This window comes from Carassius auratus, chromosome 8 (genome assembly GCF_003368295.1).
Source record: "Carassius auratus strain Wakin chromosome 8, ASM336829v1, whole genome shotgun sequence".
Lineage (NCBI taxonomy): Eukaryota > Metazoa > Chordata > Actinopteri > Cypriniformes > Cyprinidae > Carassius > Carassius auratus.
This window is the reverse complement of record NC_039250.1, coordinates 16,141,781-16,165,772: the sequence shown is the minus strand read 5'-3', so window position 1 is coordinate 16,165,772 and position 23,992 is coordinate 16,141,781. Positions and strand designations below refer to the sequence as shown.

At 35.5% G+C, this 23,992-nt stretch overlaps 2 protein-coding genes across 3 annotated transcripts in view; both read left to right on the top strand.

The window, feature by feature from the left end:
- Positions 1 to 2,313: 2,313 nt before the first annotated feature.
- On the top strand, positions 2,314 to 14,480 carry LOC113107415 (N-alpha-acetyltransferase 35, NatC auxiliary subunit). Of its 2 annotated transcripts, XM_026269908.1 has the most exons (23): positions 2,314 to 2,427; positions 3,357 to 3,485; positions 3,695 to 3,728; positions 3,829 to 3,943; positions 4,100 to 4,174; positions 4,445 to 4,612; positions 4,838 to 4,904; positions 5,471 to 5,514; positions 5,598 to 5,648; positions 5,754 to 5,837; positions 5,932 to 6,046; positions 7,268 to 7,446; positions 7,527 to 7,586; positions 8,046 to 8,152; positions 8,554 to 8,620; positions 8,720 to 8,818; positions 10,633 to 10,811; positions 11,116 to 11,252; positions 11,348 to 11,415; positions 12,490 to 12,630; positions 13,156 to 13,278; positions 13,965 to 14,045; positions 14,246 to 14,480. In XM_026269908.1, exons 2-23 carry the CDS (start codon positions 3,365 to 3,367, stop codon positions 14,303 to 14,305), a joined length of 2,175 nt encoding a protein of 724 aa, XP_026125693.1. In that variant the 5' UTR covers positions 2,314 to 2,427; positions 3,357 to 3,364; the 3' UTR covers positions 14,306 to 14,480. The 2 variants fall into 2 exon arrangements, with proteins under 2 accessions (XP_026125693.1, XP_026125694.1); XM_026269909.1 differs by lacking the exon at positions 7,527 to 7,586.
- A 3,894-nt stretch (positions 14,481 to 18,374) lies between these two features.
- gfpt1 (glutamine--fructose-6-phosphate transaminase 1) overlaps positions 18,375 to 23,992 on the top strand; it is a 39,786-nt gene continuing 34,168 nt past the window's right edge. Inside the window, exons 1-2 of the mRNA XM_026269907.1 lie at positions 18,375 to 18,459; positions 23,062 to 23,277. Of these exons, the coding sequence (XP_026125692.1) occupies positions 18,453 to 18,459; positions 23,062 to 23,277 (223 nt within the window). The 5' untranslated portion in view covers positions 18,375 to 18,452. The remainder of the gene's footprint in view (positions 18,460 to 23,061; positions 23,278 to 23,992) is intronic.

The window sequence follows — 23,992 nt, the reverse complement described above, 5'->3', positions numbered from 1 at the left end:
ATAATTTCATCTCAAGGTATGCTTTAAAGGGTTAAGTTTGGCATCTAATATTAATATCTGATTTTACTCTATTTTTATTTGACCTTTATTTTACTAAATCAAATCATAGTTTTAGTTTGAATTCACAACATCAACACTGAAACTCACCCACAGTCAACAGTTCACTCAAGATAGCGAGGATATTGATAGTGGTCTGCAAATCCGCTATCCCTCAGCTCCTTACGGGTCTTCTCTAAAACATGACCAGACACACCGTTACCAGACTACCCCATGATTCAACAGCTGAATTTAGATTAAACTGAATTAAAGGCATCATACTGAACATGTATGCACCTGAACTAGTTCCCTGCTCAAGGACAGGCTAGTTTTTGGTTTGAACTGGTGAACTTCAGAGGGCTAGACCACTAAACTAAAGACCATACAGGAGAACTTGCATTTTAGGTTTAGCATTATATGTTTAGATTTCTTTTCCCTGATATTGTATTTTTTTCTAAAACATGTTTAGGCTGTCACTTTCATCTCGTTTTACACCTTTAAACTCCAATTGCCATGTAGCACTCAATAAATGTCTTGGCAGAGACCAGGGAACACAAGCAGTGAAGAGTCCTTTGACTCGGGCCTTGAATGACTGAGATGTTTTAGTATGGCATTTAGCCAACAGAGAGATGTTGTGTGTGTGTGTGTGTGTGTGTGTGTGCGTGCCTGCGTGCGTGCGTGTGTGTGTGTGTGTGTGTGTGTGTGTGTGTGTGAGAGAGAGAGAGAGAGAGAGAGAGAGAGAGAGAGAGATCTGAGATCTACCTCAGTAACAACTGCATCATAATTTAGCATTATCTTTAGCCTAATAGTAGCCTAATTCAGACCATAATGAGTTTGGCTTAACCAAAATAAATAAATAAATAAATAAAGATAATGGGGTTTCATTAAATTACAGCAAAAAAAAAAAAAAAAAAAAAAAAAAAAAATTATATTAGTAATTACTACTAGTTAACATTAATCTTCTAAAGATTACGGAGGGTTCCCACAGGTCATTACATTTCAGGGAATTTTTGTTTTTTAATTCATGGAATATCAGGGCTTTTTGTTTGTCCCTTTGAATTTTTGTTTCCATTCATCAAAATGTAAGTTTTCTAAAATGTTTTTATTTATTTTTTTACATTTTATTGTGCTGTTTCACGCATTTTGCGTATTGTTATGGTATTTTTCAGCACTATTTTATTGACATATTGTCATCATATTGTCGTGTCATTTTTGGACATGAAAACCAACAGAGCTCCCTACATAGACAGCCATTTAGGGCATTATAGGCTCCTAAAGAAGCAGTCTATGTAGGGAGTCTATTTGGTTTTGAGCCACGGCCAGTGTGCAAGAAAAATTACACATCAATTATAATGTTTTATATTAGGTTCTCAAAAGAAGTTAGTCACAGTGAATGGCACTGATTGCAGTAAGATGCAGTTCATATAATGAATAATTAATCAAATATTTTACAGCACACGAGAGCTGCACCGTCTGACTTCCTCAGACCACGTTCTCCTGACAACATTCATTAATTCATCCAATTATATATTTAGTTATTTATTTACCTTTTAATAAACCATTTAAAACATTAACATATATTTGGATTTTTTTCTTCTGTCTTTCTTTCTGTATACTCCTGGAACGGTTGGTTATGTGTACTTTTGTTTGTCCAAAAAAATACTACTAACACATAGTAATAGTAGTAGTAGTAGTAGTAATATAAATTATATACTGGACACATTTAATTCATTATGTTTCATAAATTATTTTACTGAAAAGCTCCTAGACCTAGGTACACTTTACTTTGTGTGTGTGTGTGTGTGTGTGTGTGTGTGTGTGTGTGTGTGTGTGAGAGAGAGAGAGAGAGAGAGAGAGAGAGAGAGAGAGAGAGATTTGATCATATATTGTTATTGTTTTGTCTAATTCAGTTATTTCCGTTTTATTCAAATATCCAATGTTATTTATTTTACTTTATATATCTAGTATTAATGTGAAAAAAATAAAGTATGATAAAGAAGTGCAAGAAAATCGAACATTTTACAGAATCTACACCAAATTATATATATATTTTTTTTATGAACAAAACAAAATTACATGTATTATTCTGACCATGGTCAGGGACTTTAACTGACCAGAAGTCAATAAATATCAATGTGCTTCAACGAAACCTTAGAGCAAACATTTGATCTATTCAATTGTAATTCGTCAATGTTTAACCAGAAAAAAAGTAAATAATAATAATAAAAATAACACACGTTGTTTTAACAAACATTTTTATTCCTGCCATTTCTTTAGCGTTAGAGTTCAGAACTACATTTCCCAGAATGCAAATCATAGTGTGATGTCATTGACCGGCGTCCGCTGCGACATCGCTGCATATTTGCAAGAGCACAGACTACCAATCAAAAGGTATTGTATGTGTTTTCAGTTAAATGTCTTTTGTTGTTAATTACGTATTTAAAACATTATAAAACTGGAGTGAAATTAACCCTATATATTTAGTAGTAATAATATATTTAGGGATTAGACAGCTTAGCAAATACCGCTCTAGCTAATGTCTTCTAGCTAACGTTTTTGTTCATGTAACGTTACAGCTTGACACATCGTTCATGGTTGTTCTGTATTTAAAACATTTGACCAAATCAAACATGTCAAATATAATTAATATCCAGTTAAATACACAAGATACGCGCTCTCCTGAAGTTCTCCGACGATTCTTCGTTGAGCAGTCATCATTATTTGAGGAAAGCAGTGTTGTGATCACGAGTCAGTTCAGTTAAACCAGCAGAACTACACCGGACTCTGTCTGTGTCTGTCATGCTTGACTGTAGATACCAAATGTAGACACAGCACTGCGAGGTATATGTATTCTTTTAATTATGATTTATTACTATCAATATAATTTGGATAAAAGCGTCTTCTAAATGATTAAATGTAAATATATTATCAATTATTTATTACCTATAAATGAGCCTGCGTCATATCAAACTGAAACCACTATTTTATCCGAAAAGCAAAAACATTAGTTATTTTACAAAATAAGCAATCTGCAACAAAGTGGGAGCAAAACTCCACCCCAAAATAAAAATGTTGTCATTGATCACTTTACCCAAACTGAAAAAATAAAAAATAAAAATATATATATATATATATATATATATATTCATTTAGACATTATATATTTGTTATGGTGAATGATGATAGAGCATTATTTAATCTACATTTTGACATTTTATTTAGACCCTTTACTTGTTGTATTTAATATGCCTTTATGCATATAAAAGTGTAATCTGATGCAGACGTCCCGTCTTTGACCCATGTTGATTCTGTGTTCGCAGCTGCCTCAATGGTGATGAAGTCATCGGTGGAGGAGGAGGAGGGAGGCTGGGGTCTTGGGATCCCAGAGAAGATGAGAAACAACGCCAACTGGGTGGACGTCACCAAGGAGTTCAAAGGAGCCTGTAAAGGTGTGTGTGTGTATGTGTGTGTGGGTGTGTTTCATGTTTACGGCTTATTATGAGAGCGTTATTATTGGCTGAACTCTGCAGCAGATGTCATGTTTTTTGGACCGTTGTAGTCATCAGTGATGTTTTATCAAGCTCACATGTAGAGAAATCTGTCCTGTACAGAATAATCTACAGAGATTTAATTTGCTGAATAAATGTTTATTTTTCAGAGCTCAAACTTGGCGAGTTGCTACATGACAAATTGTAAGCGTATTTTACTTCTTCGAGTTACACATGCAGCTCTTCCGTACAATTCAGCGTTTGATGTGTGAGTCCAGCAGACGTAATGCTCGTGTTCCCGTAGGTTCGGTCTGTTCGAGGCCATGTCAGCCATTGAAATGATGGATCCAAAGATGGATGCTGGGATGATCGGAAACCAAGTCAACCGTAAAGTCCTCAACTTTGAACAGGCCGTTAAGGTGAGAGCACGTTACCTTGTAATATTTTGTCTAATAAAGTGAGGTAACAGTAATAATCAACCTGAATTTAGCAAGTTGAAGTATGAATATAAACCGTATACTGTACTGAAAGTCTATTTATGTCCTGGTGCTTATTTATTTTGATGCTTCCTGAAGGACGAGGCCATACGAGTGAAGGATCTGAGTATTTCTGAGCTCATCGGGATCATGGACACATGCTTCTGCTGTCTGGTCAGTATGATATTGCCAGCACTGGACTGTGTCTCATGAAAGAAAAAAAAGAGAATAAAAGTGCCTGTGATGGTAATAAATGATATACAGTAAAATAGGTATTCAATAATTACAAGCAATTATACACTGCTGAGTAGGGATGTAACGAGACTAAAAAATACTAAAAAAAAAAAAAAACACTTACAGACCCCAAACTTTTTATTAGTAAAGCAGTATATTAAACAGAGCAGTGTGTATGCGGTATTGAATATGGTCTCACTGTTGTCTCAGATCACGTGGCTGGAGGGGCATTCTCTGGCTCAGACTGTGTTTACGTGTCTCTACGTTCATAATCCGGATCTGATTCAAGACCCTGCTCTCAAAGCCTTCGCTCTGGGCGTCCTCAAGATCTGCGACATCGCCCGCGAGAAAGTCAACAAAGCTGCCGTGTTTGAGGAGGCAAGGCACACTGTTGTTTTATGAAGTTATGACCGTGTCTGGTGTGATTACTGATGACATAATGTATATTTAAATGAACAAAGAGCCACTGGAAGACCCACAAAAAATCCATTTAATCCTATAGACTCAGTTTAATGTATTTCCTTCAGTGATAAATATTTATATATATATATATATATAAGTTTGTTTCTTCAGTCGATGTGGATTTTTGTTTTCCAATCACAGGAAGATTTTCAGGCCATGACGTATGGTTTTAAAATGGCAAACAATGTGACAGATCTGAGAGTGACCGGTGAGTGAGTGTAAAGACTACTGTATGATTTATATTTTGCTTAAAATATTTGGTATATAACATTTATTATAATGAGTTAAGTGTCTTTTCTCACTAGTTCTCAACACTGTAATGAAAAACAAAAAATAATTATTCAACAAGGTTGCATTAAATTTGGCTGTAAAGACATTTATAATGATACAAAATATTTCCATTTCAAATAAATGCTTTTATTGTGAGCTTTTTATTAGTCGAATTTAGTATAAATGTATCTTTAGCAGCAAATCAGCATATTAGATTTTCTAATAAATTAAATAAAAAATATGTTACCATCATAAACTTTTAAATGTAACTTTTTTTATTTTTAAAGGTGAGAGATAACGACTAACTACTGAACATTTTAAAGAGAATATAGAGAGAAAATATTCTTAATCATCATGGAAATAATTTAATGTGAAAAAAACAACAACATTGGCTACATTTTCCTGCAATATGTAAATTAGCGAAGTTATGAATCAAACATGTTGTTATGTGATTTGAATTTCATAGTTTCTTTTCATTTCACCATTTAAAATGGAAATGTCTAGGAATGCTGAAAGATGTTGAGGATGAGCTTCAGAGGAAAGTGAAGGTAATCTCTAGACTTCTCATGAGACTTCCCTTATTTTCAGCCTTTTCTCTTCTTAAATATGTCTCTCTTCCATTTTCTAACAGAGTACACGCAGTCGACAGGGTGAACAACGAGATCCTGAGGTTGAACTGGATGTAAGATTAATATAGAACCATTTCCCCAAAACACTAGACCTCAGATGCAGAGATAGACGGATGATTCGGCTGAAGTTGAGATTGTCTTTCTCTTTTTGTCATCAGCATCAGCAATGCTTGGCTCTGTTCAGTCGTGTTAAATTCACTCGCCTGCTGCTCAGTGCTCTCATCTCCTTCACTAAAAAAGAGGTGTGACATTATTAAATTAACTCAAGCATATTTCTTCAGAAAATGATTCATCGGTTCATGTCCTGATCTTTGATTGGTTAACTTGACCTTTCAGACGAGTGCTGTCAGTGAAGCACAGAAGCTGATGACTCAGGCTGCAGATTTACTGCCAGCGATTCACTCCACCGTACAGTACGGCATACAGTCCCAGAACGACACCACCAAAGGAGGTAACCGTCTGAAACACTGTCAATCAATATAACACTCACAATAAACTTCATCCTTTTAAACTTTCTGTCAGCTACAATTTATTACAATAGTTTTTTCTTTAAATTTAATTTTAATTTTTTTTTACATTTAACTTAATATTTAAATGCTGTTTTTTTAATAACTTTCATTTTATGCTTAATTACATAAAAAATGTAATTGAACATTTTTGATATGATTCATTTTTTTGTTAATTTGACTTTAATTTAATATTTCTTATTTGAAAATTTTAAATTATTTGAATACATTTCTAATAAAATTGATGGTTTTAATTTAGAAGGAGCGCCGCACATGACATGCAAGAAAAAATAAATAAATTGTGCGGACAATTTATAAATCGAGTGAACGAAATAGTGATGGTGTGCACATTTTAGTACATTGAGGGAACGAATAAGTAAATATATTTTTAATTGTATTTCTAATAATTCTTTATATTCTTCATTTTATTTTTAATTCAATTAAATTACTTTAGAGCCAGTTTTACTAAACAGGGCAAATTAACGTGAGAGCCCTAATCCAAAACAGCACAGATGGGCGCAGAAATGTCTGCGGTTCATTTACTAACAACAAGCACATTAAAGAACACAGACGTAACGCCTCATTTACATATCGACCAACGCAATATTCCAAGCGCAGCGCAAATTAGCATAGTCGCAAAATAAGAATAAAGAAACCACAGTACGTTGAAAAGAACTGGAGGCCAAAAATGAAGGTTTGATAGACCTGGTATTCAAAGCCGTCTTTTATTTTCTGAAGCAAATTAAAAATAACATATATGTTCGGATAATGTGTTCTTCTGGCATTCAAAGTAAATTAATACGTGGCACAAATGCCTCTAGTTTGATAAACGCAAACGTTAGGAATTTGCTTTGAATGGTGCATTTGAAAACTCTCCTCTCATAACTTTTGTCTGAAAGGGAAACTCCCACAAATGCATATTCAATAAGGTCATGCGCAAAAATAACTTTTTCCATGCCTTTTCAGTGCTAATTCGTCACTGCGCGTCTTTAGTAAAACCTGACAGTACTATTTTCAGGCCAAAAGACAGTTTGCGCTGATGCAAGCTGTTTGTAAAACTGTCTCTTAATGTTTAATTACCTTTTTTATTTATATTGTTAGAGATATTGCTTCTTGGACTTATGAAATTCCACAAACCTTAACACTTTTTTTGTTGTTTTGTGCAGATCACCCAATCATGATGGGTTTCGAGCCACTGGTTAACCAGCGCCTGCTCCCGCCCACTTTCCCGCGATATGCCAAGATCATCAAAAGAGAAGAGATGGTCAACTACTTCAGCAAACTCATTGAGCGCATTAAAACCGTCTGTGAGGTCATCAACGTAACCAACCTGCACAGCATCTTGGTAAATACCTCTCAGTATAAACACATGCTTCCTAGGGTTGTCATAAAGATGAATTTCTAATGCTGCTGGATGTGTTTCAGGATTTCTTCTGTGAATTCAGTGAACAGTCTCCGTGTGTGCTGTCCAGGTCTCTGTTGCAGGTGAGACCATCTAGGGGTGCGCGATAAGTATCGTATCGTATCGTACAAATCCAAGCTGATAATGAATGTGGATTTGTAAAGCTTCTCTATTAACAACGGCACTGTGTAGTAACAGCTGCTCGATGTGAAATCACGCACCTGATGGAATTTACCGCTGATTAGAGAACCGGCTTTACTGACGAGATGCGCATTTATTATCGGACGATATTTATCGCGCACCCCTAAGACCATCTTTGTCTGACATTATAAAGCTCTTCTGTGGTCAGAAAATGTATTTTTAATGCTTTATTATCAACGAATAACACATTCAACACAACTGTATCACAGATAAAACCGGTTTTGGATATATAATGTTACACAGAGACAACTTGATCGGGAAATGTAGGATATGATTGGTCTTGGCATGAAGAAAGTCTCAACACTCACCTGACGTCTGTCTGTATGTCTGTCTGTCTGCAGACCACATTTCTGATTGACAATAAGAAGGTGTTTGGGACTCATCTGATGCAGGATATGATTAAAGATGCACTACGTTATTTTGTCAGTCCACCCGTCCTTTCCCCAAAGTGAGTGATCATTATTTGCTTATTAATTAATAGTTTTCTGATAATAAATGGCTAATCTTATTAGAGGTTGTGTAATTGTATTTTTTTTATTATTATTTGTATTATTTTATAATGTTTTCTAAAGTGTACTTATAATATTGATATATTCAATATTCAATACAGTATTAATTTTTATGTTTAAAAAAATATTTTGAAATAAAATAACATTTTCTAACCTAGTTTTTGCATTCTGATTTAAACACTACACTTAAACGGCCACTGCTATGACTGGGTAACATCGTTGCATATTAAACATTTATACATACAGTATCACAGCAGTCCAACTAAATTCTCAACTCTTGATGCCTTTAAGATCCCATTATATTCTCATCTTGTTTTAACACAGTTTTATTTGTTCACAGATGCAGTCTGAACAATAACCACCAGGCTAAAGACTACATTGACTCGTTTGTCACACACTGCACACGGGTTTGTGATTTCATTTCTCTGAACAAGTTATTATGACAGCTGATTTATTTTATTTTTTTATGTGATATGATTTAATAAGAGTGTTATTATGCATCACAGCCGTTCTGCAGCCTAATCCAGATCCACGGACACAACCGAGCACGCCAGAGAGACAAACTGGGTCACATACTGGAGGAGTTCGCCACCCTTCAGGACGAGGTGCGTAGATGGTTTTTAATTGGTTCAAATCAACATGTAAAGTCAACTAAACGGCCCTGTGTATTTTCTAAATAAGTTTCTATTGTCTAATTCCTCTCAATTCATCAGTGTTTGTTATTACAAAGATCTTAAAGGGATAGTAAAAGAAATCCATATCAATCCAGTGGTTAAATCCAAGCCTTCTGAAGAGACACGTTCACTTCCCTTTCACAAGCTTTATCTCTTTGAAACAGCTTTTCTGTCACATTACAGTTAAATGTGATTGGCGATTCATGTTGTCTAATGGTGTTGTTATAATGTCGTTTCATGTTGTCTGATGTCAATGCAGTGTTGTTTCGCCTTGTAACCTGTTGTCTTAAAGCCTGTACACTGCTATATGTCCTCACTATAGTTTAGCCAATAGAATTTTTGTGAATATATCATGCTATGTTTGCAATAGATTGAATAATGGTTTTGTTGGTCGGACCTTCACTGAGCTAGTTAGTGTTTGGAGTTTGAATGACCAAGATATGAGGGACATGTTGCTTGTTCAGTTCAACATGCAACATGTAAAAGTCAGTCTCATTTACAACAAGAACATTTTCAGTGTGTCCATATACAAATTATATGACCATGTTGAGTGAATGATTCAAAGACTCCATTACAAGAAAGGAAGATTGCAGCACCTACTGCTGTAACAATGTTACCTGTCAATTAACAGATCAGTAAACAAATATTTAATCTTCAAAAGATTCAATCAGCAAGATGAATCCAAAGTCCCAGCAACAATAAATGCTACACATAGGTCTACCAGCCACACTGACACAAGCTTACTGTCAGAACACGTTTTTCAATTCCAAAATGTTACTTTTTAGTTTTTGTTCTTTATAAACACGTTTAGTCTTGTGTAGCCTTCAGATTGAAGGTCTGGAATCTGTGGCAGCTTTCATTGGCCAAGGCCCGCCCATGAGGCCATTTGACTGACATGTCAAACAACCAATCACAGTTCGTTTTATCTTTAGCTGATCCAGATAAACGCTCGTCGTTGTAAACACGTTGGCTTTCTTCTTGTGTGAGGGATTTTGGCAGCACTTCATCTTTGTTTCCAGGCCGAACTTTAAAGAACGAGACACGCGTCTAGCGGAAATCCTGTAGAATTCAACCAATCTAAAGACGATTTCGACACTCCTGAAGTGTTTCGTCTTTTGTTTCCCATATGCATCAAGCGTTTCGCCAACGTTCCGTGGGCGTGACGTCTGAGGCTGAAAATAACGTGTGTTTGACTGTCATGCGCACCTCTTTTGCAGCATCTCGCACATGAGTGCCGTGTTTTTAAGACACCATGTCAAGTAAAAAGAATTTAAACATCAACTTTTTCAGTTCTGTAACTATGGACTAGGGCTGGGCGAAATATCTAACGATATGATCACGCGCATCTAATCAGTAAAGCTGCTTCCGTGATTACCGCTAAAATCCCCATCACCTGCTTATAATTGGAGTGGCATTTAATAGACAGAGCCGTAGATCGCTGACAAGCTACGCGATATCGCGCATATCGTTAGATATATCGCCCAGCCCTACTATGGACCAATCAGAAGATACTGGAGGCGGGGCAGGGATCGCAAGTTTTTTTTTTTTTTTTTTTTTTTCATTTACAGTAGTAAGTTGGCACTGTAACGTTTTTAGATGCAATGGCGCATTCTGTGTGAACTGCCTCTTAGCTGTTACAGTTTGTATTAGAAAAGTATGTTTTTTTTTCTCACTCTGTACATCATAAGAAGAATACACTGGATTAAACTCCTAAGGCATCATTGAACCTGTTGGTTGTTGTTTAGGCTGAAAAGGTGGACGCTGCTCTTCACGGTTTGCTGATGAAGCTGGAGCCTCAGAGGCAGCATTTGGCCTGTCTGGGCACCTGGATCCTCTATCACAACCTGCGCATCATGATCCAGTACCTGCTCAGCGGCTTTGAGCTGGAGCTCTACAGCATGCACGAGTATTATTACATCTACTGGTATGACACACATTGTTTTACTGCTATAAACAGGACACGATGCACAGGCACAAAATAACGCATACTAAGAATATTCAGTATATTTGCAAGACACAGTTTCAATATTGGTGTATCTCTTAAAGAAACCCTAAATGAAGTCCTAAGTGCACATTAATGTAGGAATTAGCATTACACGTATAAATAAATTAGCAAATTACAACAGAGGTCATTTGCATAGGGTCTTAAAGGGACAGTATCAAAACAGCCGGTTTAATTCTGAGAGTCAGAGAAAGGTTGAGAAGTCTTTCTCTCCGTGTATGTACAGGTATCTGTCAGAGTTTCTGTATGCGTGGCTCATGTCCACGTTGAGTCGAGCGGACAGCTCTCAGATGGCAGAGGAGAGAATCCTGGAGGAGCAGCTGAAAGTACGAAGCAGCAAGAAGAGCAAGAAGAAGAAGAAAGGTTTTCACAGCCCGGCAATCATTCAGTAATTTCAGTTCTCTCTGTAGGATTGTGATGTTTCGGTCCGACTCAATGTGTTTTCATTGTCTTATCAGCTCGTCCTCTGAATAAAGAGATCACCATGAGCCAAGCTTATCAGAACATGTGTGCCGGCATGTACAAGGTAAAACCTCCAGACACACACACACACAGAAATCTGTCAACATGGCGTTTGCAACTTTTGTAGTGTGACATGTTTCCTAGTGACACAATATTAAAGGGAGTTCACCCAAAAATGCTAATTAGGCTGTGTTTTACTCACCCCAGAGTCATCCTAGGTGTATATGACTTTCTTCTTTCAGACGAATCCAGTCGGAGTTATATAAAAAATTGTCTTTGATCTTTCAAGCTGTTTAATGGCACTCAGCGGGTGCATGCATCAGTCCAAAATAAGTGAAATAAAAAGCCCCCATCCATAAAAAATGTGTCTCACATGGCTCTGGGGGGTGAACAAGGAAAAAATCTCCATATATTAATATAGCCATACATTAAATATCCATATACTTAAACCTTGAATACATGTGCATGTACAACCTTTTTTTTTTTTTACACTTATTTAAAAAAAATATTTTTTACAGTTGTTATTTTTAATTATAAATATAAAGTTTTTGGGGATGTGCACTACATGGCATTTTACATCCTGAACTAACCTTTTATTTAATTAATCAAATAGTGTAACAGTTAAAAAGGCACAGATTAACACAAACTTGTGAGGCTCTTTTGTCTGTGATATAATTCGTTTTTTATGCTTTGTTTCTAAAACTTGGTTGCACCACATGACTTTCATTTGACAGACAAGTTTATATATATATATATATATATATATATATATATATATATATATATATATATATATATATATATATATATATATATATATTAATGAACAGTTATGAGCATTTATTTATTTATTTATTTCAGGAATAATAACAAAACATTATGCTTTATGAAAACATTAAGGTTTTCTTACAAAGGATTTCATTTAAATAAATAATTTCTCACAGTTATATTGCAATTTTGACTTTATGCTCCAATGAAACTGAATTTTAATGTCAAATTAAAAACACACTCATATGTGAAGAGGTGTATTCAAGTCATTGCATGTGTGTGAATTGCAATTTTACCGTATTTATGAATAAACAAATAGGTCGTCATTCCTTTGACCCTTCTACTGACTCTTCCGTCCGTCTTTCTGCAGACTATGATAGCATTGGATATGGACAGAAAGGTGCGCAAACCTCAGTTTGAGCTGGACAGCGAGCAGGTTCGCTACGAGCATCGATTCGCACCTTTCAACAGCGTCGTCACACCGCCGCCAGTGCACTACATCCAGTTTAAGGTACTACTGCTTTTAGATGATGTTTACTGCCACTTAGGGCTGGGAAGATAAAACGATGCAGAATCGATTCGTGGATGGATTCTTAGAGTTTCAGAATGCATCGCTCAAATGCTCATGAAGAAGAGTGCTAAAGACGCTTGTGCATTCGGCTGATTCATGTAATTCCACTTCATCTTAGAATGCTTTTATGATGCAAGAATAATGTAAACACAGCCCATTGTGGACGCCTTTGTAATTTCCTTCAACCTTTTCGAATTTTATGAATGATTATTTTAGGTTCAAGTTTGTGTAAGAATTTGGAAACGAGCCGAGTACGGGTGTTTCTAAAGCATGCAGTGCCATCTGCTGTTCAAAACTAAGCTCAGGATCGATTCAAGAAAGAATCGCGATGCATTCAGGGAATCTCAGAATCGATGCGGAGTCATTTCTCGATTCGCGATGCATCTATTTATTTTCCCAGCCCTACTGCCACTCTACTATCCCAAGCTTGCAGTAAACCGTGTGTGTTTGTATGTGTGGATGTAGGAAATGTCAGATCTGAAGAAGTACAATCCTCCTCCTCGCTCAGCCGATCTCTATATGGCAGCCAGTAAACATTTCCAGCAGGCCAAACTCATACTGGAAAACGTCACCAGCCCCGATGCAGAGGTACAAACTCTCCTTATACTGCAATGTGAAAGTTTCCAGTCTTATAACAGAAATATAGCCAGTGGGGATGGATATGACTACCCTTGACTAAAGTTAGGCCCTACATTGTTTCTCTTTTGAGAAGTGGTTTCATTTGGATATTACCATACATTTATATTTCAGAACGGTAAACTACTATTAAAAGGTTTTAGTCGGTTATTTATTTACTTTAAGTCTCTGCATTGTTTTGGTGAAAAATAGACAAAAAATAACAATATTATTAAAATATTAAAATTTAAATGAAGTCTTTGTGAATATATAATAAATGATGATTTGATGAGAAACTGAAAGTCAGCTAGCTTGAACAGAATGAACAAAGTTTAAAAATGTACTTGAACTAGCCATTTTTTTGTAACACTCTTAATTAAAGTAATATTTTTTTTAAAAAGAACAATTTTAGTTGAACCAAAAATTTTTTGGAGTGCAAATTTTGCCTTAAAATATTTTAGATATTACGTAAACCTTTGGTATAGCCTATTTTTAAACAAGATAGTGACTTAAATATATAAAAAAAAAAAAAAATAGTAATATTTAGTTTTTTGGGGATTTGGGATTTGAAGTGCGAAAACAAATAAATCGGATTATTCCTGTCAAATGATTGTTAAGTGCTCATATGGAAGGGACTGAGATGCTGATTCTTGTTGTAGGTGAACCGCATCCTTAAAGTGGCCAAACCCAATATAGTTGTAATGAAGCTGCTCGCTGGAGGACATAAGAAGGAGACCAAGGTACGATATAATGAAATGAGTACAGCTTGAGCATTATGGACTGTCTCTGGTACCTGCTCACCTGAGCAGAAATAGACTTAATACAAACTGTCGAAATGATGTCCAGTGGTAACAAGCAACTTATATAAAAAAACCATTTTGCATATAGATGTTATGTGATGTTGGGAAATCCATTGAATCCTTTTCTTTTTTCTTTGTAGGCCCTTCCTGAATTTGATTTCTCTGCTCACAAATACTTCCCCATTGTCAAGATCATTTGAGAGCAACCATGTTTTCAGGATGAACTCGTCTCAGTGTCATGAAGTGTTAACAGCCATAAGTGTAATTGTACAGTTGAACCCACAGATACACTCACAGTGGTGTGATTTGAACAGTTCATGAATCATGTTCTTTTGTTTGATTCTAAAATAAAACAAAAACGCCAGTTCTGGTATATTTTGTTTCCAGTGGCTTCAAAATGAACCCTTCCTCCACTCATCAGGTCCAGGTTTGACAGGATGCACACAAAGTGTGTCCAGTGTGTGAAAAAATGTTACATTAAATCTCCACACCAGGAATACTGGATCCAGTCCCTTACCTGATCCCATCCGGAGCCATTCATTTTGTGTGGGATCGAAAGAGAGGCTGTGAAACAGCAGAAAGCAGGAGATGAAGTGATGATAAAAATTAGCATATTTATTGAATAATCTTAGTCGTATATGTTTCAAAGCTCAGACTTAGTCTGAACTTCATCACCTACTTTGTCAACACAAATCCAACGAGTGTTTTTACACCAAACTTTGGACCAGTTGGTCATTTTCTGAGGTTTTTCTGGGTCACTGCATTCCAGCCATGCAGATCCACTGAGGTCACGAATGTGACTGACAGCAAACACAGAGGAACTTTAGTGTGATGTGGTTGAGCTGGAATTCCATATTATAATGTACAAGTATCTATTGTATAGTTCTATCATTCTATCTAAGAGTAAAACATGATTAGGTTAAATGAAGAAAGTCAATAAATAATCATTTGAGCATGTATATCCAGTTCATCGTCACCTGCTGATGGTTTCACAGGAAATCTGGATTGTGAGTTTCATTGCATGTCTTTTAGTGTTGACAAGAGCTTTGTCTTCAGCTTCTTGTCATTATACAACATTTACCCTTTGTGCTTGACGCTAGCTGTCGATGTTGTCTCCACACATCATCCTCCGTAATGCTGCTGGAGCTCTGCAGCTGATCGATCTCAATCTTCTTCTGCTCAGACTGTGTATGAGCTGCAGTATTTCAGATTGAGACGCCGTTAGACTGCGCCGTCATACTGGCCAACACACAGAGGATGCTGGGAATACATCAGCAATATCTAACAATTGCACGCTTGTGCATGTTAGGGTTTGATTTCAGGAGCTAGTGTGCATTGCATCAACATAGCATTTGTTCTAATGATTAAGTTATTTTACTTAACATATAATGAAAATAAATTGAATTCACTGAAAGTTTATTGGCACAGGATTAACTTTAAAACCATTTACACTCAGCAGTTGCTTTCAAATTTCACAAATAAATATAGCTGCAAGCAGCAATTACCACATTTACAGCTTTGAGTAATGAGACCTTTTAAGATGATTTTATTCAAAAGGTTGAAAAAGCATTAATAATATCACCAGTATATAATTGAATGATTTATCACTTTTGACCAATAATGATGTGGTGTGGTTAACTAGGGGTGACAATGGCACACATTTAGTTTGTAGTCAATCTGCCAAATCATTACAGAAATGCAGCCTTAGATCCATTTTGGCATTTTTCATATCTTTTGACCACTAGGGTGGCACTGTGTCTAAACTGTGCGGGTAACCTCAGGACATGGTTGTCATGACAAACTCCAAGTTTGTCTGAAGATGATACAGGCATTGAGGAGATATAGCCTTGTGTCCATTTTCAAATGTTTGGGTGTGTTAAAACATAATAAATAGGGTTTCAGCGCTTCACACTTGAACCAATGAAATGGCAATTAACACTGAATTAAGCATAACATATAGAAAGATTGAAATGGTATAGTAAAAAAAAAATATCTGGTAACCTTTGTTTTATTTACAAATTTTAATTAATCCAGTAGAAGTTATAATAACCTTCTGTAACCATCGAGAACGGCTGTGGCCTGAAGTTCAGCCAGCAGATTGATCTTCTGAACTATGGGTGAGGAACACGCATCAGTTGAGACTTCAATATGTGTGTCACGCTGGTGGAGGACGACACACACCGCAAAATCACTGATAGTATTCTGCGAAAAGCCCAGCGCAGAGATGGAAACTTGCCTTTTCAGAGGGGAAAAGAGGTTTCTTGTAAATTAAATAAATAAATACAAAGTAAAAATTTTACACAAGTTAATGTTTTCCTTGCCTTAGTATTTTCCGATACTGAGAGCGTTTCAAAACTCTCTAACAAAGACCTTAAAATGTGGCTTATTATTGGGGAATTTGCACTTCTGGATGTGGTATTTGGTAATAGATTTATAAGATAAAACTCTTTCTCAGTATTTTTATCTGTATTCCAAAACAAAGAAAATTGAGAGTACACAAAAACAAATACAAACTTGAAAAACTATTCCAAAATACTCTAGTATAATTACAGTACCAAGATAAGTGTACAATCATTTAATCTTTTATATTACAAAAGTTGCACATAGTGTCAATATCAGGATTCATGTTTATTTATTTATTTTCTTTGGTAACTAATGGTTGTTTTTTATTTTAGTTTTTTTAGGATAACTAATAAGTATTCATGTAGCTCAAGTGGTAGAGCATTGCGCTTAGCAAGTGTAAGGTTGGGGGTTTGAATCCCAGGGAACACATGTTAGGAAAAAATTGCATTGCCTGAAAGCAATTACGTCTGCTAAATGCATAAATTTAAATTAATGGGTAGAATCTTTGGATTCATTTGAAACATACTTCTCTGACTTTATTCAGTAAGGTATTCATGTGGCAAAACCCAATCTTTTTTCCAGTTTGCAATATTTGTCAAATTACTCCAATAGGCAGTAACATATATGGTTTAGAGACAACTTCTTCTTTAAAAAGAGCACAAATCAGTTTGTTACTTGAATGTGGAACGAGACGAGCTTTGCTCATGTTGTTTGGATGGATCACGAAGAGATGGTACAGTACACAGAGTTCTGTCAAGACCTTCAAACAGTGCAAGGACTCCTGAAGAAACAGCATCAAACACAATCGCTCATTCTCTGGGTGTAACAGGAAAGTTAAACTTCTGTAAAAATGACAGCAGAAGACCACTTTCAAAAAGATCACTCACTAAAATTATTTTATTATTATACCAGTTCTGTTTTGATAGAGTATATTATGATATACAAAAACGAGTGTGGAGAGAGAAATTGTGTTTATAAATAAGAGACCAGGCAAACCTTTTAAGACTGGAAAAATAAATTGGGTTCAATAGTAGTGTCAAAAGATTTGTAGAAATCCAGAAATAAAATATATCTGCTCAGAAATCAGATGGGAATGATCACAAATACCACAAACCAGTCTAATATTATTGGCAATGTGTCTATTCTTCATGAATCCGGATCATGTTTGATCAGTAACTGAGTCTAGCAAAGGTTTAATTCTCTCAGCAAAAATCACAAGAGCAAGTATTTTATACTCATTATTTAATAGACATATTGGTCGCCAATTATCAATAAATAACAGATCTTTCTTTGACTTAGAAACAAGTGTGATAAGACCTTGATTCATACTAGAATTACATTTACATTTATTCATTTTATCCAAAGCAACTTACAAATGAGGACATTGGAAGCAATCAAAAACAACAAAAGAGCAATGATATATGAGATGCAAATAGCTACCGTCGGATCATCAGGATGGAATGAGAGGTATAGGTGAGTGTTATCAGCATAGAAGTGGTATGAAAAGCCATGTTTCTGAATGAAATAATCTAGTGATGCCATGTAGACAGAGAAGAGAAGTGGTCCAGGAACTGAGCCCTGAGGCACCCCAGTACTGAGATGTTGCGATTTGCACACCTCATCTCTCCAACAAGATACTTAAAAGGACCTATTTGATAAGTAAGACTCAAACCACTTGAGTGCGGTTCCTGAGATGCCCTTTGTCAGTTGTGTTAACAGGAAGATTTGGTGGTTAACCGTGTCAAAAGCATGCCATTGTAAATACTCTTACTGAAAACATGCAGTAAGAGACAGTGGACAAGCATCCAGCTGCCACGTCTGAACTGACGCTTTTGGCTGGCAGCTACATGACTGACAGCCGTCTCAGCCAATCAGCGTGGTCTAGATGAAGGCGTGGACTGCTCGCCGAATAAAATACGTTGTGGGCGGGTTTTGAATGACAGCGATTCACAGCGTGCGAGCAGAGGAAGGAACTAAACAGCTCTTGGCAGCAGCATCGGAGACATGTGTGGTGAGTATGCCAATGAAAACTACCTTTTATTTTATATTTACAATGATAATATACGCACCATTTACTTAAATTACAGGCGTCATGGAATAAAGGCACGTAGAATAAAGTAGTGAGGTAGAAAAGCCGTTGGAGGGAAAATCCACTAGCATTTAGCATCGGACAGAAGCAGTCTTAACCTGCAGTTAGTGTGTGAGTCGCTTAACGTTATTAGAAAGCATAAATCGAAGCCACGACAGCGGATATGATGCCAAAAGACGTTTTCTAGATACATACATGACCTTAATGTATTTATAATTAAAGTTCTATGTATTGAGACTGTGGTAAGGTTACGATTCTTGTTACTACTATTCTGTATTTAATTCATCCACATTATGCACCGATCGAAATCTTTATGCTCTAATTAAAGCACACTGTGCAGTCTTCTTAGGTAAGATAAATATTGGTTTATCATAGTGTTTCATCATTAAGCATTTCCATTATTTGAATGATTCGATAATTCCATTATTTGAAGATGGTCAGATCATTTTTTTTGCCAAGTGGAACAAGTCACAAAACTTCATTTAAAAGTGACCACAGCTCTGTTTTAAGTTTGTTTTGATGGTAAATGTCACACACTGACTGCTTCTGACAGAAACACACTACAGGTTAACTTGCACATAAATACTTGCTTTTAAAAACTCTGTGGAGAAGGGTTCAGACATCCGGTGTCACTGATCGAGGTAAAGAAGTGATAGAGAGAGACAGAATGACCAGCTGGAAGCTCTTTTCCCAAAGGGTTTTTCTGATAAGCTAAATCTTTGACCTCTTCTAAAGATAAAGACTTTCAGGAGTTTGCCGTCAGCCTTGACGAAAAGCAGGGATTGTTCTTTTTGTCTCTGACAAAGTGATCTATAGGCTAAAGTTTTAGATTAGATTTGTTCTAACGGTCAGAAATAAGAAAATGCTGTTTTCTGTTCGTTGTTCGTTTTGGGGAAAGAAGAGTTCAATGCATCATGTAGACATACTCTAAAGGTCATGTACGTTTAATTTACTCGCTCAAATATTAAAGATACAGCAGCGAAATCCTGTTTAATTCTGTTAGTCACATCTTTGATCCATTAATATGTTTAGTAACTAAAAGGCAATTTAATGTTACACAAACGTGTATCTTTTAATAAGGTCAATAGTTTACATTCTTCAGTTCAATTGTTTTTCTTTTTAAAAATTCATACTATTATTCAGCAAGGATGCATTAAATTGATAAAAAATGACAGTAAATACATTCATAATGTAACGGAGGGTTTCTACTTGAAACAAATTATTTTCTTTAAATCGTTCTTCTCATCAAAGAATCCTGAAAAAGAATAATCACAGACCAGTTGTTTTTATATTGATAATAATAATCAGGGGTGCACATCATTTATTTTAGCCTTGTTCTCATAAGAGACCCTGGATATTTGGTTTGGTCCTCACACTGCATAAAGCGTGGCCCATTAAATATAACTATAAAAAATGAATTAATAATAGTTATAATATTATTGCACTTTATTTTTATTTTTTTTATAAAATAATAGTAAATAAACTAAATAATAGTGTATGATAATATTATAAAAAATAAAAGGCTGTCCTAGTATTAAATACAAATACATTTATTTTATAGTAAACTTAAAAATAAAATGCTAATATTTACTACTACTTTCTTTCTTTGCCTCTTTAAGAAGAATCGCTTTATGTATTCCCCAATTTTAAGTAGCTTTGGATAAAAGCGTCTAAAAATAAATAAATGAAAGCATTTTCATCATATTCAAACTTAAAATCAGCAGGCTTTTATTTTGGCGGGTAGCCGGCAAGTAAGTATACGCGCATAGCCTAGATTTATGCTTTCAGGTGGAAAATAAAACGTATATACTACAGTCTGTGATCTTAAATGTTAATTGTGTATTAACAGCCGTCAACCATGTCGGTACGCTAATATGCTGTCAGAACATATTTATATAACGCATTTTTTATTTTGGTCGCACATGCGGACCTGCGGACCACTTATGTGCACCACTGATGATGATGATGATAATAATAATAACATTAATATTTTGAGCATCAAATCTGCAAATTTGAATCGTTTCGAAGGGATCATTTGACACTGAAGAGTGGAGTAATGGCTGATGGAAATTCAGGAATAAATTGCAATTTAAAGTATATTAAAAATATAAAACCGCTATTCTAAGTTGTAAAAAGATTTCACAATATTACTATTTTTTTTTACTGCTATTAAATGCAGTCTTGGTGAGAATAAGACAAATAAATAAGTAAATAAATAAAACCAATGCCAAACTTGCTGAGCAGTAATGTACATCTGTGTTTAAAGAACATCTTTTTTTCGATGGTTTATTTTTTGAGGAGGTAGGGTGATGAAACTATATTCACAATCCATCCTTTATGCATTTTAACAGGTCGTCTGTCTAATAAAGCAGAGCATTGTTTGACTACCTAACACACACACACACACACACACACACACTTGGATTGGGACTCTTCATAGGCGTAATGGTTTTTATACTGTACAAACTTTATTTTCCATCACCCTAAACCTGCCCCTTACAGAAAACTACTGGCAATTTTTGAATTTATTATTTTTTAAAGCCTTTTCTTTTATGGGGACACAGGAAGTGTCCTCATAATCCATGTTTACATTGTAGTACCCATGTCATTATACACACTTCCTCCCTATCACTGATTTTGTTCTGTCTGTGTGTGTATCAACACAGATGGATGCTTCTTTCCATTAGGCTTCTTAATTTTCTTAAAGGGGTCATGTGACGCAATTCAAATGATTTATTTTTCTTTGGAGTGTTACAAGCTCTTGGTGCATGAAGAAGATCTGTAAAGTTGCAAACACTAAAGTCTCGAACCAAAGAGATATTCTTTATCAAATTACGACTCTGACATGCCCCCCTAAAACGTCTCAATCAAACACGCCCCCACATGTCTATGTCACGATGTGGAAATATGTGCGTAATAATAATGTACAATATTTGAAAAATAATGTGCTTTTTGAACATTAAAGCATGTCAACATATTATTTTACACCAAATACACAAAGAATTGATCTTTAAAAAAGCATCATAGACCCGTTTAAAGGCATCCATAGTATCTCATCTTTGTTTGTGGCAGTGTGTATGTAGAGTGGCATCTTTCTAGTGCGTATCCTCCCTCAGTGTTTACTTGAAGATGCCAAACCGGTTGTGTCTGCTTTACCAGACCACTTCTTTATCAACAATCTTGGCTTCAAGTTGTCTTTCATTTCTTTACTGATTGTTTGTTGCTCTGTTTTGAATTTGTATTCAAACCGCACACACCCCAAAATAAGTTGGATGTTTTTAATTGCAATTCAAATTTAATGGAAATTGCATATTAAGCACCCGCAGAAATATTTCAATCCTTAAACAAATGTGTGACAAATCATTGCAAAAAGACTTAAAGTGCATTAATATATTTAAAACAGAATTGATATTAAAAGATCCACTTCAGTTATCACTATATTAATGATGGTTCTGATGGTTTTCTATGGGAAATCATTTAATGTGAAACTTTGCACATTGTGTTTGTATTCTGGGGTCATATTCTTGCCTCTACAAAGTATACATAACCAATAAGGTGTTTACTGAATTTCGCCTTTTAATATCTGCCTTTTACAACATTACTACTTCATGCAATCCGTGTAAAAATAACTGGCGGTCAGTAGGGCTGCACGATAAATCGCAAAAACACGATCATATTTTGTGCATGTTTTGTGCAGCTTGTCAGGGAATAACAGCTCTGTGTAGTTAATGCTGCTTCATGTGAAAGCACGCAGGTGACAGAGATTAACCGCTGATTACAGAACCGGCTTGACAAGATACTGACAAGATGCACATTAAATATCACATGTGATTTATCGTGCAGCACTAGCGGTCAGCAGAGCAAAGCTTCGTTTGCCCTTCAGGTGGCTTTTCTATGAGTGTGTGTCATCACATGAAAACTATCAGTATCCTAAATGCATAAGGCACACTGGGTTTAGATGCGACCCACTTAAAGTCTGAAAGGGATAGACAATATTTTTGAATGGATGATGGATGTACAGTGATCTTTATGTAGAATAGCTTGTGCTGAGGAATGCTGTAATATGTATGTTTATTATTTAGATTAAAATGAATAGTGAAAAAAAAATAAAAAATAAAAACTTTCATTTACCTATTGCCGGATGAATCTAAATTTGCATTCCATATATTTATAATGCAAAAATCCTTAAACTTATAAAAGGTTTTACCATTTTAAGAGAGACTGGTAGCAGTGGCTATTTAGCTAGCTTGAAATGTGTTTTGTAAATTAAGTAAATGTTGTTCATTTAATTTGCTTTCATTTTTTTACTGTGTGTGTGTGTATACATATATTTAAGAACTCATATGAGTCAGTCTGTACATAACTTTGTGTTTAAATGTACAATCACATTTTTTGCACATAATAGCTTTTATATCTGATGTTGTGTTTTGTACAGTATTGATAGTGTGTGTATAGTGTGTGCAGCTGTAGTTTTTGAATTAACTGCTAAAGGTGCAGTGAAAAACTGTCTTTCTCTCTCTGAAGGTATCTTTGCGTATCTGAATTATCACGTGCCTCGCACTCGGCGCGAGATCCTTGAGGTCCTTATCAAAGGTCTGCGTCGCCTGGAGTACCGTGGCTATGACTCCGCCGGTGTGGGCATTGATGGAGGAAACCATAAGGAATGGGAAAAAAACTCCAAGAACATCCACCTGATCAAGCAAACGGGAAAAGTCAAAGCGCTGGATGAGGAAATCCATAGTAAGTAACGTTGGTCATTTTACAGGTCCGGGTTAGGCGCAAAATACATTATATGCCGGTATGAGAACACTTATAACTATACAATCAAGACTATATATTAATGTGCTTCAATATGTGTCACCGAGCCAATCACACAACGCAACTAAATGTCACATTCTCAACATTCCTGCAACATACTTAGTTTTTTTTTTTTGGGCTGTGGACTATAGTTTCGGTTTTCACTTTACATGAATAGCTTGAAAAAAAAAAAAAAACTTGTTGAACTACCTAATTAAAATCAATTAAAGGGTTGAACATTAAAGAAGATATTTTAAAGGAACAAAGTCCTTAAAGGTCAATAGCACATGCCTTAAAAATCATATTCATGTGCTTTGAATTGTGGGTGACAAAAACATAATGATATATCATGACATAATCCTAAATTTGTAGAAATTATTTTTACCGTGGAAAATATATTTGAAAGTGATAAGTGCACATTCAGCTGTTTTCAAAGTGTACGTTTTTTTTTTCCTCAGTCGATTAAATCTGCTATAAAGGTTTTGTGAAACCAATACAAAGAGTACTATTCAAAGAACTCGCAACATGTTATAAACAACATTTTTCCCTTTCTTTGTCTTTGACACACTGCACACTTGAAATGCATTGCCCAGATGCGTTTGCTTACTTGTGTAAAGTGTTTTTTGTTTTTTTTTCTAGCCTAAGTGTGATTGTGTCA